An 18,963-nucleotide genomic window follows, 5' to 3' on the forward strand; every position below is an offset into this window, starting at 1 on the left:
ACTGGCCATCTGGTTCCAGGGTGAGGATGGAGGCCAGGATACAGTTAGGATGACTAGCGTGTTCCAGTGGACATTTTGTTTTTGCAAGACTGCAATGCATATTTATAAGGCATTGTTATCTGTCATTTGGGGAAAACTATGCAGTAACCTTACTCAGTCGCCAGAAGAAATTGTTGGCATTGTATATTAATGCAAACCACAGAAATGTTAAATTGGTACTTTTCATATGTATCATATCAGTGTTTCTAAAGTGGTGTAGTATATGAGCTGACTTTATCAACCTGAGGTGCAGGGGATGGTGGACTGATATTAATCTTTCATTTTTTTTCTTTATTTGTCAACCTAAGCAATCCACAGGCAAACTAGCAGTTGAAATGTAGCTTCCTCATATCCCTCCTTTTAAACACCACACACACACACGTCATTTAGGAGGGAAGCGCGGGGTCGGCCATAATACGGCTCCCCTGAAGCAATTAGGGGTTCCTTGCCTTGCTCAACTGCCCTGCCCTAGAGGCCCTGAGCTGCTGACGCCTAGGCCAGTGGTTCCCAACGGGTGAAGATTTGTCCCCAGTCATTAGTTCAAGGTCCACACAGTTTAATACATTCAGCGTCATAGTTGTGTTTGGCCATGTCGTCAAGCTAGTTTGCTGTCTCCGTCAATTGTCTGTTAGTCACTTACTCTACAGCAGGAAACAACACTTCAAAATAAGAGCTCTGTGCTGTAAATTCACTGTACTTAAAAATATTACGTTTTTTTTTTTAAACAAACGTGACACATTCACGAGTCACTTGTGGTCCATTCAGAATGGATTAGTTTCACCGTAACAGCTGCATAACAATGTACAAATGTAAAATATATCTGTGGTTTGCAGAAACGTACAATACAAACATTAATTCTGCGATTGGGCTGAATAACCTGTGGATGAAGGACAAGATATTGTACAAACAATTAGACCAGTGGTTCCCAACTGGTGCGTCGGGGTCCAAAAGTGGGTCCTGGGTCCATTCTGCATGGACCATAAGAGACTTGCAAACGTGACAAGTTTGTAAAGAGCACACTTTATTTTGAAGTGCAGTCAATTTCCGGAAGATAGTTTTTAATCTGAAGTGCCATTTGCTGCTATACAGTGAGTGACTAACAGACAGCTACTTGACAGAGACAGCAAACTAACTTAACGACATGGCCAAACGCAAGTATGGCAAGTATATACAAACGACTAAGGAGAAATCTGCACCCTGTGGCCGGACCGGTTGGGAACCACTGAATAAGACAATTCCCTTGATTAGGAATAAATAGGAGTTTTTTTTAATCAAGAAAAGTTGATAAAGCACCTCTAAATCTGCACATTGTTAAGGGGAATACTTTCGGGATTTTACACCGAACGTATACTTTAAAGGATCACAGTACGTAAACTTTATAGGATCAGAAAGGAAAAACCTTTGGTGGTTTCAGTTGGATTTACCCGTTCCAATGTGATAAACACACTTGTGCTGTGTACCCAGCTCCATTGTGCTATCCCCTCTTTAACCCTGCCAGGACTCATGAGAGAGAATGCTTTCATGTTTGATTTTTTTAAGTGTAATAATATGAATTTGTACTATGAATATGAAGTATGTTTATCCAGTAAACAGCAAGAAATAAGAAATCAGTCTTTTTTTGTCTGAATCTGCTGCCCTGCTTTCACATCTTCTACCCATATGAATATTTTAGGGGGACTAAAACTTCACAGGGCATATTCATTCACCTAGTCTGCCCTCTAGCTGTCTGCCACAGAAATACCCCATGGACGTTTCAGCTGCATGTGTCACTCATTTACACACCCTTTAATGTTTTACAAAATAAACAAACCATCAGTATTTACTCTTTTGGAGCATATGGGATCTAATTGTTATTAGTGGATCATTTCCCACACATGCAAGCTACCACTTTTACGGGGAACCCTGTGTGCGTGTGTGAAAAGAGTGAGGAGGAGAGAAAGGAGGAGGGACTGTTGTAGGTACCAGATGAAAGACGCGGAGACCTCAGATGAGTCCTGTCTTCCCAGAGTGCATGATGCGGGTTTGCGGACCTAACAGACCAAAGTGAAGACTTAAAATGCTTCTTGTCATGGAGAAGATGTAAAAAATTGAATTTTTAAATGGGAAGTGTTAGATTAGGTCACCAAGGACGCGTAATTTCTTGGCACCGTGCGTAAAAAGGTGGATTTGTTTGGATAATTAATACGCAGCAACAAACCGGACTATTATCTGTAAATAATTTCTTGACACCTTCTCTGCTTTATCATGAACTGGGGCTTAAATCTGCAAACACACCAGAGGTAAGCTCCCGAGCCGCTCCCTGATTCAGCACCGGATGGCTCACAGACTGGGTGCGCGGACACAAGAGGTACATTACCCGCTCTCATCCCGGCTAAACTGGGCTAAAGTGGGATGAGTGACACTTACATCGATGCAGAGCTTTAGAGAAATCACCGTAAAGTTACTCAGCCAGAGTATCGTCACACTCACTCCCCGCCCACAGATGTAAACGCAGCTATACCAACAGTAGTGGTGAAGTTGTCCTGATATGCCTCCCAGCTGCGAAGATGACAGATTTTGCCCACAAATCACGGTTTCAAGGTAACGTTTTGACAGCGGACGGTAACACCTCCGTGATCTCCAGTGAACTTCTTACCAGCAGAGTACAAAATGGGACACAACCACCTGTTCTCTGTGAGGGCGGCCATCCTCTGCTCGCTGCTCTTGTGTTACTCAGGTAAGCACTTTTCAAATATTTTATGGAGCCTTACGCTAACGGAAAAGTTAGCTAAAAAAGCAACCGTCGTTGTAGCATCACGTAACATGAAAATGTCATGTTTAAACTCACATTTTACAGCAGCAAAATGCTAACTCTACGACAGGCAGAGCTACACAAAGTGTATAAAGTGATAAACGTCGAATTAATAAAAAAAAATACTCGTTTTAAAAGTAGCGAAATATAACTTACCTGTCAATTTTAACACTTGCACACTTCCACTCAAAACTCCCACAATGCTTTTCTCCGTATTTATTTCACCCTCGCGCGCAGTCGGCTAACGGTTGAAGTCATCTTAGCTCGTGCGTCAGTACGGTTTGTATTAGTTTAACGGTTGGTTTTTAAATTTGAGAGCCGGAAGTTAACGCTGATGGAGTCCAGACCTCAATCTTTTACTCACACAAGCTGTTTTTAGTTTTTATTGAAAAACAATGCAAAGCTAGTGTTAGCAGTGCGCCTGCAGGTCCTTATATAATGTCTTAAAATGGTTTATATTCAATTTTAAAAGTCATTAAATAGCCTTAAATTTAAATTTGTGCGGTCAAAGTTGCCCCAGATATTACCAAGATTGGTTTATCAATCATTGAATTACTTATTGTCAAAGTTAATTTAGCATCTCTGTATGAAACAGGGTTCCTATAGTCATGGAAAGCCTGAAAAAGTCATGTAATTTCTTGATCTCATTATCCAGGCCTGGAATAGTCATGGTATTAGTATTTGTGTGTGTTTAAAGGTCCCGTATTATGCTGATATTCAGGTTTATCATTATATTTTGGGTTTCTATTGCAACATATTTACATGCTTTAGTGTTCAAAAAACACGTTATTTTTATCATACTGTCTGCCTGAATATACCTGTAATCACCTTCTGTTTGAAACGCTCTGTTTTTTGTTTTGTTTTTTTATCTTTATGGAAGGTTTCACTGGAATTACATTGTTGGGTCCATGTTTGCTTCCTGTCAGCTGATGTCTTTCACATACACAGCAAAACTTTCAAACAGAAAAAACAAAGGGACCCATTTGCAGTGTTTATGTGTTAAACAGTCTATATAGTATACTTGTGACATCACAATTTGACAGAAATCCCAACAGCTCATTTGAATGCATAGTTTCTGAATGAGAACTATGTGCATTTTTCTGTGGACTGAGCGTTTTGATACTTACACAGGATGGAATGGGATTAATTGTTACAGTAATCGTCCGTGTAATTCAACATGGCGTCAAATTTACTTTCTCTAGTCTAGCTATTGACGTAACATAAGACGCATTAACAGGTGATGTTTTGTTTACCATATACAAAAAATAACATTTGGAATACAGTAGTCTTTACTGTACAGTTCTGTCCGTGTACCGGTTATAAATGGTCATGGGAATTTTATTGTTGGTCCTTGAAAAGTCATGGAAAAGTTTAGAATTTTTTTCCGTGACAATGTGTGTCTATATTTCTTATGTTACAAATTTTTAAACCTACCACTGAACCACCTAGTAATGTTTTTACTTCATACTTTTAATGTTGGCATGTTTCAGTGGTAGAAGTACTTAGATATTTTTCTTACTTTTCAGAAGTGTAAAGTAGCATAAAGTGTAAATACTCAAGAAAAGTACAGGTACCTAAAATGTGTACTTAAGTACAGTACTTGAGTAAAAGTACTTAGTTACATTACACCACTGCAGTCCAAAAATCAGTCTTAAATTATGTCAAGGTTGAAAGGTCTTAAAAATAATTCACTGTAAAAAAGATGAATGGACTAGCTTCGTTAGCTTCTCTCTGTTACCATCTGAGAGTTTGGTATCCTTAACGATGCGCATTTAGAAGTTGTCAGAGAAAGACAGCTGCGCTTAACAAAAATGTACAAATCCTCTAAACAGTGTGAAAAAATATTACACACAATATGCCACAAATGCGTAGTCATAGTTATAATTTTAGTGGATGTTAATGGTCACAGGTTTGTTTTGTTACCAATGGACTAGTCTCGCCACCAGACAATCAGAGATCTCTGCCTTCTGATAGTCTGGGGACACTCCTTTCTAAAGTGTGTTTAACACACCGGCGAAAACGGCCGGCAACAAAGCAACGCCTCTTGCATTTTTGAAAAGGACACGCCTTCTCGGAAATGTGTGCTCCCCTTTTCTCGTCCGCAAGGCAACAAACACACAGAGCTTGAAAATGGATGCCGAGAGATTAGACTCCGTTTTATCAAACATGTGCTCATCCGTGAAGAAAATATTTTTTCCAGCGGATGTCTTAGTTACAACATGATTGAGCTAACTGGAGTAGTTTCATGTCGTATCCAACAACGGGAGGCTTTTAACAGATGACGTCCTGATGTTAGCTTTGCTGCTGCTGTTAGCTGTCCCTGTCAGCTGCAGCCACTGATGCTTTCTAGACATCGTGATTTCCCAAAACTGAATAAATACCACACATAGCAACACAAAACTGCTTTGCTAGCTCAACCATGTTGTAACTAAGATATCCGCTGGAAAAGATATTTTTTTCACGGACCGTTTGAGTTATTACCTATTACAGACACCGCTAACGGCTAAGAAATAGTAATGTTGGTTCAATCATTGTGTTTATAGACTTTACAAACATCGGATTAGTCTAAACGGTGATACAGTGATGTGAAAAATGTGATTGATATATATATATATACATATACATATATATATATGTATATATATATATACATATATATGAACTATGTATATGTATATGTATAGCTAAAAGCTCTGCTGGTTTTCTACCCGGAAGTATTTGTAAACAACAAGGCGATTCTCTCTATAGTCCAGCTGGACGGATGAGTCATGGCCTTGTAAAAGATTACGTTTGTTTCTTTTAGTTGGCGAGAATGTGTCGCCGCAAACTCGACAAACATCTACTAACTTTGACAGCGTTTTCTGCGCTTTGACAGTCTGTTTCTAGTCGGACTATGTTTACAAGCACAAGAGTTCAGCGAGCCACCGAAGGACCTCCCTGCAGATTTACTATTGGTTCTGCAACGTAGGGAGTTTTTTTAAACTCTGAAATTGTATCCGCCCATCTAAACACAAAATCAGGGAGAAAGTCATCAGTCTTTAGTTAAGCAAAGCGTCTAAAAACTGAGCAGGATTTATATTTGTAGTCAGAATTTGAAGCAGGTTTAAACCCAGGATTAATTCCTACAAGTCAAGCTGAAACTTAAATTCTCCTCACTGCAGTTATACTGCATCCACTGTGCAACCTTTTTGTGGACATATTTGTGGAAGCAGTGTCCAGGATGATGATAGTTAATTTCAGTTTGACTTTAAATCCATCAAGCTTGACAGTGGAACTCAGGGCAGCTCTATCAATTCCACCTGAATTCCACCATGAGTTTTATGCACAAACAACTGCTCACTAAGAGGTCTAAGATAATGTGTTCTTGTGACATACGTGAGAGGCTTTAAAATGAACACAGTAGCTTCTCTGTCCCCTCCCTCCATCTTGACATGCTACAGCCATCAGATGTGCAGGTGCTTGATCTCGTGCCATCTCATAACGTCACCGAGAGAGTTCAGCTTCCTCACTGCAGTTTTAGCCAACCTACGGGAAATTTGTTGCATGTTGTTTTTTTAGTGAACTTTCTGCTCTTAAATATTTGACAGCCTAATTTCACGAGAGCGCCCCTGGCTTGAGAAGCTGCTGACTCCATCATCTGAACTGGTCAGTGTTTTATACACCTCGCCAAGGGGGCTTGGCCACAGTCCAACATGCACTGCCTCAGTGTGCTGGATGTTGGAGGTGTCATCTCATTTCAAGTCTCCGCTGGCAGGAGCCTTTGATCTATGGCACCCAGGAGTCCCTTCTTTTTTTTAAGCCCCACATCTGGTCCTACCCAGATGCAGAGAGATGAATGCGCGCCGCCCTGACTGTCAAGAGAACAGATAAGAAGTCTCTGGTGCCTGCTTGTTTGCCAGAATGAAATTAGTTCATGATGGCAGGAGATGAGCTCATGTGCACCGTGGGCACTAATTTTACTATTCATGTCTACTGCCTTACTTTTTTTTTTTTTTTTTTACAAACTATTGTTAAAACAATTATGTCCTACCTAAATTGTCACTTAACACAATATCCATAAGGCAGCTGTTTTACACAGAGACTTCATCTGCATATTCATCCAGGCTTTCTTTGTTTAAAGACCCTCAAGCCAAGGAATTACCATATAGGCAATAAATCATTAAAACTGTTTTGCATGTGTCCCTCAGGTTCACTCCATGCACATTAAAGCTCCTCACCTGTTTATTCTCCGCTGGACAATCCAGCACTTATTGGTTGTAAATACTTGTCAGTGTGGTAGTCAGAGCTTTAACTCACTGGTGGTCATGTAATGATGTGGCCTTGGCAAAGCATCCATGTGTGGTGCCAGATGCAGGTGGTCCAAGGTCTGGTTTCAGGGTCTTTGTTGGATCATTGGGCTGCATTACACCCTGTCAAACAGAGGTCCAGAGGGAGTGGGTGTTAATGGCATGTAAACCCGATGGCGTCTCTATTGATTTTTAAAAAATAATGACTCTGGAGGTTTGGCTTTGGTGTGATGCGTTACTTCAGCATAACCTCACATACATCTCTATAGAGACGAGATAATTGCTTATAAGAGAGGTTCTCTTTCTGTACATTAAACAATGAATATATTTCATGCCTTTGTAAAACCATAAAATAAATATATGATTACTAACAGGAGAATGAATGATTAATGTGGTTTCACAAATACTCTATACACTAGAGCACGACCAATACATTGGCAGCCATTAGCTAATTGGAGCAACCCAATCGCCAGAAAAAATGTTTGTGTTGTACAGTTTTGCAGACCACACATACCTTGCATTTGTACATTATTTTGTTGGGGATACATTGAAACTTTACATTTCTCAACACACTGTGGTTAACTTGGCGCAAAAATCACTTGGTTATGGTTTGAAAAAGATCATGTTTTGGCTTAAAACACTCAAGTTTGGTGGCACAAAAGCCAATTAAATAGAAGAGATGGGTCGGTGAGAAACAACCAGGTTGGGTGGCTTAAACGCCATAATATCTTGGTGAAAAGCACCCAGGTTCAGTAGCTCAAACGGTCTGTGGTGTCAGTGAAAAGCACCAGGTTGGGTGGCTCAAAAGCCGCAATGTGTCGGTGAAAAACGCTCAGGTTCAGTGCCAAAAACATTGATTGAATTGCCATGAGGCGTTGCCAAAAAACAACCATTGTTAATTTCCAACAGGGGTCTGCAGCTTGACAGCTGACTCACCTAGCTGACAGGCCACCCACCATCAGTTGCCAATTCCCAATGACAAAAGTCAGCTTATATGTTGTGTCACTTTAGAATTGTTGATATGATACGTATGAAACATACAAATGTGACATATTCATGGTTTTCAGACGCTTTCAATGCCAACACTTTCTTCCAGCGACTGGGCTAATTGCAATTTTTAGTGGTATTGTGACAGGCCTGAGCGATATGTTGATATTATATCAATATCGTGATATGAGACTAGATATTGTCTCAGATTTTGGATATTGTAATATTAAATGGTTTTGTCTTTTCTTGGTTTTAAAGTGACATCATTTTCTGAACTGACCAGACTGCAGTTCTGTTAGTTGTCCTCACCCAATAAGTCATTATATCCACATTACTGATGATTTTTTAATCAAAAATCTCATTGTGTTAATGTTTTGTAAAAGCACCAATAGTCTACCCCTGTATTATCATCACAACGTTCATATTGAGGTATTTGGTCGGAAATGATCATGATATGTGATTTTCTCCGTATCGCCCAGCCCGATATTGGGAGCATATGCAACAAGAAGTCCGAATTTAGTAAGGCCAATGGTTTACTTGGGGTAGTTTATCAATAGTAGTGCTGTTACATTGTTAAATTAAATGTAAGGTGTACTTTAGTAAAACAAATTTAAGGGACACTTGTAAAACATTTTTGTCCTAGTTTTGTATTTAAGTTTTAAGACAAAAATTGGCGCTATATGATCAGCAATTTAAAAAAAAAAAAAAAAAACCTTTTAGAAATCAATTCAGCCAGATTTAACTATTAATTGCAACAAATGGAAATACAGTTACATATGGCGGTGGTGGCTCTGCTCTTAAGATGCTCCCTGGATTAGACGAGCAGGGAGCGCAATGTTGAAAACGCCAACTCCAGGTAAACAAGAGTGGGCCCAAAGCAAGAGATTTAATACCATTTTGACCTTTGAGCCATGTTGGGACTCTGAATTAGAAAAGTGGAGGCTGGGGTGGTGGAGGCAAAGCTTTGCTAGCTGGTGTAGCAGCACTGTGTGGCAGCATTGGTGTAGGAGGAAGTCACATTTAAACGGACCGCCTTGTTGTGAGAATGAGCTGTGATTGTTTTGTGACTGATTAGAAACAATGACTACAGCTGGCGCGTTTGACTTCAATGTTCTGCATGGACTAATGGGATGCTTCCTATATGGGTTTCAAAACTCCAGTTTAGGGCTGGGCGACATGGTGAGAATCAAATATCACAATACTTTTGGCCAAATATCTAAACATCGATAATGTAGGTGCAACTATTGGTGCTTCCTGATAGTATTTACACAATGAGTTTTGATAAATAATCAGAAGTAATGTGTATATAATGACTCAGTGGGTAAAGACAACTACAGAAAAAGTTAGAACAGTTCAGACAATGACATCACTTTACTGTAATGCAGCCTTTAAAACCAGGAAAAGACAACACTGATGATATCATGATACCCAAAATCCAACACAGTATGTACTCTCATACCACGATATTAATATAATACCAATATATTGCCCAGCCCCAGTCATAATATAGCACACACAACTGTAAACACCTTTGTGTCACCCTCTGCTTCAAGTTAAAACTGAGTTAATTGTTTCATGCATCAGCTGTAACGCAGAGTGACAGACAGTTTGACAACAAACACCCTTCACCAGTGAGATATTAGCTCACCTCCACTTAACACAAGCAAGCAATGATGTGTGTAATTGACTCTGACTACACTGATGAAGGTGGGAGCGGTAATCCCCGAGGGGCGGGATTCCTGTCCATTTCCATGCTATTCATCCTGCACTGCAGAGACAAAAAAAACTACAGTGACTCAGTCTGAGCTTGTACGCAAATCTGTCTAGACTGCATATTCAAAATCAATTGGATTAAGCCACCTCTCACTGTGAAGCTGCACATACATAATAATAACATTTGAGAGATAAAGAGCTGAGGTGGTGTTGCTGCTTCCCCGGCCTCCACATGCATGGTTTTAGCAGACGACCCACACGGGGGGCTCAGATCAAGAGATCAAAAGATTTGCTACGATGTGGAAAAGTCGATAAGACTTTACCAAGAAAGGTCTTAGATGTTTGGAGTCTGTGCTGAAACATGAGATGTTCACCTTCACTCCCAACAGCTACAATATCATGGCAGCCTGATTTACTACTGTTTGTTAAGTGAGGATTAGAGGAGACACGGATGAGAGGACATGGATGTGATCCCTGTATACTGCGCCGCTGTCCTCTTCCACACCACTCACTTAACATGCAGTCGTTGTCATATCATTAAATATGAACTGCTGAATGCCAACAAAACAGAGTCACAAGTTAAAACTGTCCAGACCTTGATGAAATGTCAAAAGGACATTTGCACCAACATCCGTTACTTTACGTAATTTTAACAGCTCCATATTAGCTCATTAAAATGTTAAAATACCTCATATTGCAATTCCAAAAGAAGCTCCAAGAAATATTTAATGGATCTATTAAATGCATATTTAAATCTTTAAAAAAGATGGTAGTGAAATCTAATAGAATTTCATTTGCACAGCATTGAATAAATGTGACCAATTTATAAATTCCATTACTCTCATACCGAATCTGTGCTCTATAAATGTTTAACGCTAAAAGAGAGAAGATAGTTTTCTTCATTAAAAGAATCAATGTATCTGCAGCTCTCTGCCATGAGAAGACCCACTCGCACGCTGAGGATGAGCTCTTCAAGACACTGTTCGCCGGTTACAACAAGTGGTCGAGACCCGTGCCAAACATCACTGATGTGGTCATCGTCAAGTTCGGACTGTCCATAGCACAGCTCATTGATGTGGTGAGTTGTCACACATGTTTGTCCATTCGTGTGGTACATTAATAGAGGGGATATTTAAAGGGACAGTTAAAATAAAAAAATAACAAATACTTGTTTTTCCTCTCAAGTGTTAGAGCTATCAGACACAGAGATGTCTACCTTCTCTGAAATATAATGGAACTAGATGGCACTCAGCCTGTGGTGCCAAAAGCACCAAAAGAAAATACATTTTAAAAACTCACCAGCAGACAGCAATGTCTCTTTCCAGAAATCATGACCTGGTTACTCAAGATATTCCACAGACCTTGTTGTGAGCAGTTTCATGTAGTGTAGTGGCAGAGAGGCCTAGAAATATTTGACCTTTAAGGTCAAGTTAGAAGCAAAACATGCTTACTAAAACTGAGTAACCTTGAATGGTCTCACTCTGAGGAGAATTCTACAAAAAGAGTGATGGAAAACAGGTATCGTTTCCGTGGCAGGAATAAGTTGTGGTAAAACACCGAATATTAAGATGAAAGTCAGTGCAAGTTCTGGGAAACTGCAGGAAATCACACCCACGCACATACACACACATGGAAAGTTATGTATGAGGTTTATCTGAGGGCTGTCTCATTGTTGCGGTATTTGAAGCTGCATGCTGTGTCTTCAATAAAGTCCTGCAGGCTGCAGACTGATTCCAACTCAGAGTCTTAACAGTAGGAACTATTTTCTTTCTACCAAACCAAACCCGCCAACTGTGTCACCACACAGAAGGAAACGTGCGTCTACAGCTAGCTCACCTAGCACCACTGAGCTAGCTCATGTTACAGTTCAGCTAAGGAGGACGCCATTAATGGTTAAATCTTGCGCCGTAATGAGCATGAGCTTGTCTTGTCTGTGAGTAGATGCACGCTTCCTTCTGCGCAGTGATATGGTTAGCGGGTGTAGTTAAGTAGAAGAAAATAGTTCTTACATTAAACTCACAACAAGGTCTGTGGATGAGCAGTGTGTGAGCAGTTTCATGTAGGAACTATTTTTTCTACTGAACTACACCTGCCAACCATATCACTGCACAGAAGGAAGCGTGCATCTACTCATGGACAAGGGGCTCATGCCTGTTACAGCGCAAGATGTGAAGATGAATGGCATCCTCCTTGGCTGAGCTGTAACATTAGTTAGCTCAGTGATGCTAGGTGAGCTAGCAGTAATGCACACTTCTTCTACGTAGTGATACGGTTGGCGGGTGTAGTTTGGTAGAAAATAGAAGCATGAAATGGAGTAACTGGGTCATGATTTCTGGAACGAGACATTGCTGTTGAGTTTTTCAGGTGTATTTTTTCAGCGCTTTGAGCACCACAACCCAAGTCCCATCTAGTTCCATTATACTTGAGAGAAGGCAGACATCTCTACAGCTGATATCTCCAACACTCAGCAACTCACACCGACACAGTCTAGATGGATAAACAGCACTACAGGTAAGAGGGAAAACGTGTGTTTTAGATTTTGATGCGAACTGTCCCTCTAAACACAAGCTAGTTTTGGTGACATGGTGACAGATTTTTATGTAATAATGCAAACAATAAACAAAACGCTACAAATTTCAAGGTCAGATTGAGTAGAGGGCATTTCAGTTTATTTTAAGTACAATCATGTGTTCCTAGAGCATTCATTAGCATGATTAATACTCCCTATAGTAGTCTTAGCCTGACCTGCATGGCCTGAACATCTGGCTGAATCTATCATAAACCAACACTGTGTTGTTTGTTTTTCTTTAAACCAATCACAGTTGTCTTGGGCACCACTGAGCCCAGAGTGCAGCGTTATTTTTTTCCCCTAGTCTCCTAGTTTGACCTAGTCCCACCCTTTGCTGTAATTGGCTAGTACTCGTCACGTACATTTGTCAAGGTCAGAGGTAGAGAGGGCAGAGATCATGGTTAGAGTTAGTACCAGTCGATCCCAGCACAGTAGGGTGCCACACATAGACTGTATAAAATAAGCATTCTTGGGGATGCAGCAACGGTGCTCCAGCAAAATAGGGTGTGTTCCAAATCGCAATCATTTTCTTTTTACTTTTAGTAGGTACTGCAGCTGCCCTTAACAAGTACGTACTGTTGCGTGCAGCATGCACACAATCGCGACATAATACTGTCTTATTACATTACACCCCTGACCCTCTTGCTTTTATGTCCGTTACGTTGGAATAAAAACAAACGCCACTTACTGAGTTCACTAGAGACGAAGATCAACCCTGAGACTCTGCTGTTGTTACTTTGCAATGTATGTAGTTTAACTTTAAAGTTATAACTGCATGACTGTAGATTCTAACATCATATTTGCGACAGTGAAGTTACATCAACAGTTCTTTTGCGGCATACTCTGTAGTACGGTAGTATAGGTATTGGAATGCACAGGTTGTGTTTGGAGGGATCTTGTTTTGGTGGAACATTCGCATGTGGGCAGGCGAGCTCTGGCATTATAATGGATAAAATATAATGGAGAAAACTCCCCATAAAACATTTACAGATGTTTTAGCGTGTAGGTTGCGGGCTCAGAAATTGTTGGTTGATGTAAAGCATTAAAATGAAGTGTGGTGATAGGTCAGGCTTTGCGTGACCAGTTTCGTGTAGCGCCTTAGATTTTGACGTCTGAGATAAGCAGCCAATGACAGGCTTACTCCCACAGTCTACATCCTGTGAGCCAGACCACCTCCATATGGACCAAAACTGACACTGAAACTTTAAGCCTCTTTAGTTTTACACTATGTGTGTTTTTTTAACAGTATGTTTTGCTATTTTCATATACAGTAGCAAAAACAAACTTAGGAAAACTAGATTATGCACCTTCTGCCCTGTCACAGAAAAAAAACTGTTACAGAACACTTCACATCCATCAAGTTATTGAAGTCAAGTTGCTGCGAGCTATATTTGGGTCTGCTTTGACAAACCTCCAAGAACCTCTCTCACAGATTCCTCTGGCCTGAGTTGACAGCCTTAACTCATCTCTGTGTTTCTCTGTCTCACTCTCTCTCCGTCTGTCTGTCTGCAAGGACGAGAAGAACCAAATGATGACAACCAACGTGTGGCTTAAACAGGTCAGAGAAATGTGTGTCGGTGTCGATTTATTATTAAGATTTTACTTCCTCAGAGGAGTTTTGGTGGTATGAAATGTTAATATATGAAGACCTGATGCTGCAGGGCTCATTTGACCAAGTTTATTATGAGGAATTATATGACTTCTATGATCATTAAGGATCATAACCCTGACCAACATGTTTTTATGTCTCAGGAGTGGAATGACTACAAACTTCGCTGGAGACCATCAGACTACGATAATGTGACGTCCATAAGAGTCCCATCAGAGCTCATATGGGTACCAGATATTGTCCTCTACAACAAGTAAGTGTGATTTAAGACTAATGACGATCTGACACCAGACGACTTTTCAAGTGATTTCACTGTGACGGACAAATTTCCAATGTCAGAATAACATCTTGAGAGTTTTACAAAGCTGTGGTGTGCTCCTGTGATCCTGGTTTTAGGGACGGTGTACATTATCCATTATCTTTAAAAGGCGCCTATAAATAAAATGCATTATTGTTGTTATTAATGTTAAACATGGAGGGGACAACGGGGAGGCGCAAGAACATGAACAAGTCTTGGTTCTTTTTGACTGTGGAACAGGAGGATAAACTGGTGGAGATGTGGAGTGAACAAGAGTCGGTATTTAATTCAGGGTGTATCTGATCCACCAACTGGAACTTATTTTAGTGAAACATCTTAATATTTGAAACGGTTCAGGCGACAAACTTCAAGTACAGTTTATCTTTATTGATTATATTGATGCAGAATTGACAAGAATACTGTCAATATATGACTTTTGTTTTCATAAAATGCCACAGTGAATACTTGTAACATATTTGCAGACAAACTTCAGAGAAGAGTAGCAGAAACACTCAAACAATGATAAATTGGCCTCTTTGCTGGATAGTGTATGGTATGAAAATGGCGCCATCTAGTGATAATAAAACATTTTGCTCCTGTGTTAAATTGTCTGCACCTTCACACTGGAAAACAGGCAAATACGATATGACTGACACAGTTCTTCCTGCCTCGCTGCATTTGTATTGTGCATCTCTGTTAATGCAGGTTATTTATTTTAAAATGAAGACAACCTTCATACATGTACTGCTTCAGTGTGAATCTATTGTAAAATAGATTGTCAGTGCCCTCTCCATTCTCCTAAATCCACCTCATGAAGGTTAAACCCAGAGAGCTGATAATGGAGTTCTGCTCCATCGAGCCAGTGTAATCACAATCTGAGAGAAATCTTTAAAAAAAAAAAAAAAAGGTGTGAAACTGATGAAATGATAACGACATCATTACGTTTTCAGCAGACGCTATCATCACCATTAAAGCGTTGAATGGAGGAGAGATTTCTGGAGAAGATCATTATTGGAGAATCATAATACTTTTCCACTGCATGAGAAGACACTCTGTAGTCTCACGCAGTAAGAAGGAAAATATAATTTTTTCAGCAAAAGGGTTAGAAGAAGCAGGATATGATTTTCCTGCTATTTTAGGCTCTGATGTTTAAAGGGACAGTTCAACCCAAAATCAAAAATACATATTGTTTTGATGTGAGTTGCTGAGTGTTGGCGATATTAACCATAGAGTTGTCTGCCTTCTCTCCGATATCAGGGAGCTAGATGGCACTCAGCTTGTGGTGCTCAAAGCACCAAAAAAATACATCTGTAAAGCTCAACAGCAATGTCTCCTTCTAGAAATCATGACCTGGTTACTCAAGATAATCCACAGACCTTGTTGTGAACAGTTTCATGTAGGAACTATTTTCTTTCTACCGAACTACACCCACCAAAACTGGCACAAGAAGTACTCAGATCTTACTTAATAAAAGTACTAATACCACAGTGTAGAAATATTCTGTTACAAGTAAAAGTCCTGCATTCAAAATGTGATTTAAGTAAAAGTACAGAAGTATTAGCATCAACAAATACTTAAAAGTACCAAAGGTAAAAGTATTCATGCAGAATAATAAATAATAACTGATTGTTGCGGTGTTCATCACTTTAATGTTGCAGCTAGTAAAGTTGGAGCTCATTTCAAAAAGACTGCTGGGTAGTCCAATCTATAATAATATATCATAATTTATTAATTAATTATATTTTGTATTATGAATCTGAATCTACAAAGTTACTAAAGTCACATAAATGTAGTGAAATAAAAAGTACAATATTAACCTCTGAGATGATGTGAAGTAGAAGTATAAAGTGGCATGAAATGGTACAGTACAAGTACCACAAAATTGTAATTAAGTACAGTACAGCACCACTGCCCGCCAACCGTATCACTGCACAAAAGGAAGCGTACATCTACTGCTAGCTCACCTAGCACCATTGAGCTAGCTAACGTTACAGCTCAGCTGAGAAGGACACCATTAATGTTTACATGTCACGCTGTCACAAGCATGAGGCTATCATCCATGAGTAGATGCACACTTCCTTCTGCACAGTAATACATTTGGTGGGTGTAGTTCAGAAGAAAGAAAAAAGCTCCTACATGAAACTGCTCACAATAAGGTCTGTGGATTATCTTTAGTAACTGGATCATGGTTTCTGGAAAGAGACATTGCTGTTGAATTTTTCAGAATTTTTTTTTTTTTTTTTGGAACTTCAAGCGCCACAAGTACCATCTATCTCCATTTTATTAGAGAAAAGGCAGACATCTGTAATGCCAAGTTCACAATGGATGAAGAAACTTTGCAAAGTGGGATGCTTTTCCATGGAGCGCTCCCTGCTTGCTTTCGGCACCTATGCTAAGCGTTTGATCTGTTTACACTAGATGTGGTGCGACGCCAAGTGCCCTAGTCGGCTTGCAATCTGCAGCAATAGTTTCAGCGTCTGTTCTACTTTTTTCCGTGAGCCGCCAGCAATTCTGTCAAGAAAACACACTGACAATCAAATCAAATCAAGTTTATTTATATAGCACATCTAAAAACAACCGCAGCTGACCAAAGTGCTGTACAAAATAAAAGAACGACAGAAAAACATAAAGCAATATAACGTACACAAATATAAAACAGAATAACACCAATAAGAACAATTACCTACGTAATTCTCTTCAGATTTGTCTTAAAAGTGTCAGTGGAGGTGGAGCATTTGATTAAGGAATGTAAAATGTATTGTAAATGACATAAAGTGTATATTAAATATGATGTAATAATCTGACTGATAAATGAGAGAAGATATGTCCCATGCTTCCACATGTTTGTCAGTTGTGTCTAAATAGAGAGCCAGAGAGACAACCAGAGCCTCACACACACACACACACACACACACACACACACACACACACACACACACAAGCAGACAGAGAGAGAGCTCTTCGTGTGATTTAAACAGAGCAGAATCACTTGGTGACCGGTGGGGAGAAATACACTCCTGGTGTGAACAGGCAGGTGACCGCTGACAATAAATAAATCGGGGCGCTTCCAAGTCCAGTGTGAACCCAGCGTAAGGCCTATGTCTCCAACACTCAGCAGCTCACATCAAAATAATCCAGATAGCTATGTAGTGCTATAGGTAAGAGGAAAACTATGTATTTTTTATTTTTGGGTGAACTGTCCCTTTAAAACTGAGGTCTCATACTGTAATTCACCATTGTTTATATGACAACTTCTCCCTTTCCAGTGCTGACGGTGAGTTTGCTGTGACCCACATGACGAAAGCTCACCTATTCCACACTGGTAAAATCCGCTGGGTCCCTCCTGCCATCTACAAGAGCTCCTGCAGCATCGACGTCACCTTCTTCCCCTTCGATCAACAGAACTGTAAAATGAAATTTGGCTCCTGGACGTACGACAAGGCCAAGATCGACCTGGAGCGAATTGAGAACACTGTGGACCTGAACAACTACTGGGAGAGCGGCGAATGGGCCATCATCAACGCTGTGGGGACGTACAACACAAAGAAATACGACTGCTGCCACGAGATCTACCCAGACATCACCTACTTCTTCATCATCCGGAGGCTTCCGTTGTTTTACACCATCAACCTCATCATCCCCTGTTTGCTGATCTCCTGCCTCACTGTGCTGGTTTTCTATCTCCCCTCAGACTGTGGCGAGAAGATCACCCTGTGCATCTCCGTGCTGCTGTCCCTCACTGTCTTCCTCCTCCTCATCACTGAGATCATACCCTCCACATCCCTTGTCATCCCGCTCATCGGCGAGTACCTCCTCTTCACTATGATTTTCGTCACCCTCTCCATCGTCATCACTGTCTTCGTGCTCAACGTGCACCACCGCTCTCCCAGCACTCACAAGATGCCCCGCTGGGTCCACTCCGTCTTCCTGGACCTCATCCCACGCTGGCTGTTCATGCGACGGCCCGCGCCAGACGGCCGGCGTCGCAGGCTGTTGCTGCTGCAGCAGGAAGCGGCGCTGGAGCGGCGGCAGTGCCGGATGGCCTCGTACAAATCTGGCAACTGCCTCAGCACCTCGGCGAACTGGTTAAGAGATGGGACCACTTCAGAAGACCCTGAGAGGAGCTCTTACGAGGATTTAGAGCTGGGGACGCTGACGTCATATTTCTCCTTCCGCCCTCCTTCACCCAGACCGCCAGGGTCAACTCCGCCGCCACAACAGAAAAACCCACAGAACAGCTTGAACCGACAGGAGGCGGCTGCAGGAACGAACAGACTTTTAACAGGGAGTAGAGTCAATCTTACTCAGAGGCCAACTAAAGTTGATAATACAGTGTCAGACTCGACATTCCTGCTTTCACCAAGTGTTATACGCGCTCTGGAAGGGGTGCACTACATCGCAGACCATCTGAGGGCTGAAGACGCTGACTTCAGCGTGAGTATCAATGAAACACCACAACCACTATTACCAAAAGAACGGCACTTACAGGTATATCTCACCCACAAAATGATCACTTATATATCAGTTACTCACCACGTGTGTTGCAACTTCTTGTCCCGTCTTGTGGCGGCAGATTGGAAGTACTTCTGTAGATTAATACTGACTGGCTTTGAGCAGCAAAACAAAGAAAGTCCAAAACTGAAGTTGAAGTTGATTAATCCCAGACTCCAG

General features: G+C 40.8%; 1 protein-coding gene across 3 annotated transcripts in view; it reads left to right on the top strand.

Moving 5' to 3' along the window:
* The first annotated feature begins 2,012 nt into the window (after positions 1-2,012).
* The window catches only part of chrna2b (cholinergic receptor, nicotinic, alpha 2b (neuronal)), a 35,852-nt gene continuing 18,901 nt past the window's right edge, over positions 2,013-18,963 (top strand). For all 3 annotated transcript variants that reach the window (XM_049589167.1, XM_049589165.1, XM_049589166.1), the window contains exons 1-5: positions 2,013-2,755; positions 10,743-10,894; positions 13,899-13,943; positions 14,138-14,247; positions 17,559-18,726. In XM_049589167.1, the coding sequence (XP_049445124.1) occupies positions 2,689-2,755; positions 10,743-10,894; positions 13,899-13,943; positions 14,138-14,247; positions 17,559-18,726 (1,542 nt within the window). In that variant the 5' untranslated portion in view covers positions 2,013-2,688. The remainder of the gene's footprint in view (positions 2,756-10,742; positions 10,895-13,898; positions 13,944-14,137; positions 14,248-17,558; positions 18,727-18,963) is intronic.

Source organism: Epinephelus fuscoguttatus, linkage group LG11, assembly GCF_011397635.1.
Source record: "Epinephelus fuscoguttatus linkage group LG11, E.fuscoguttatus.final_Chr_v1".
NCBI classification, from domain to species: domain Eukaryota; kingdom Metazoa; phylum Chordata; class Actinopteri; order Perciformes; family Serranidae; genus Epinephelus; species Epinephelus fuscoguttatus.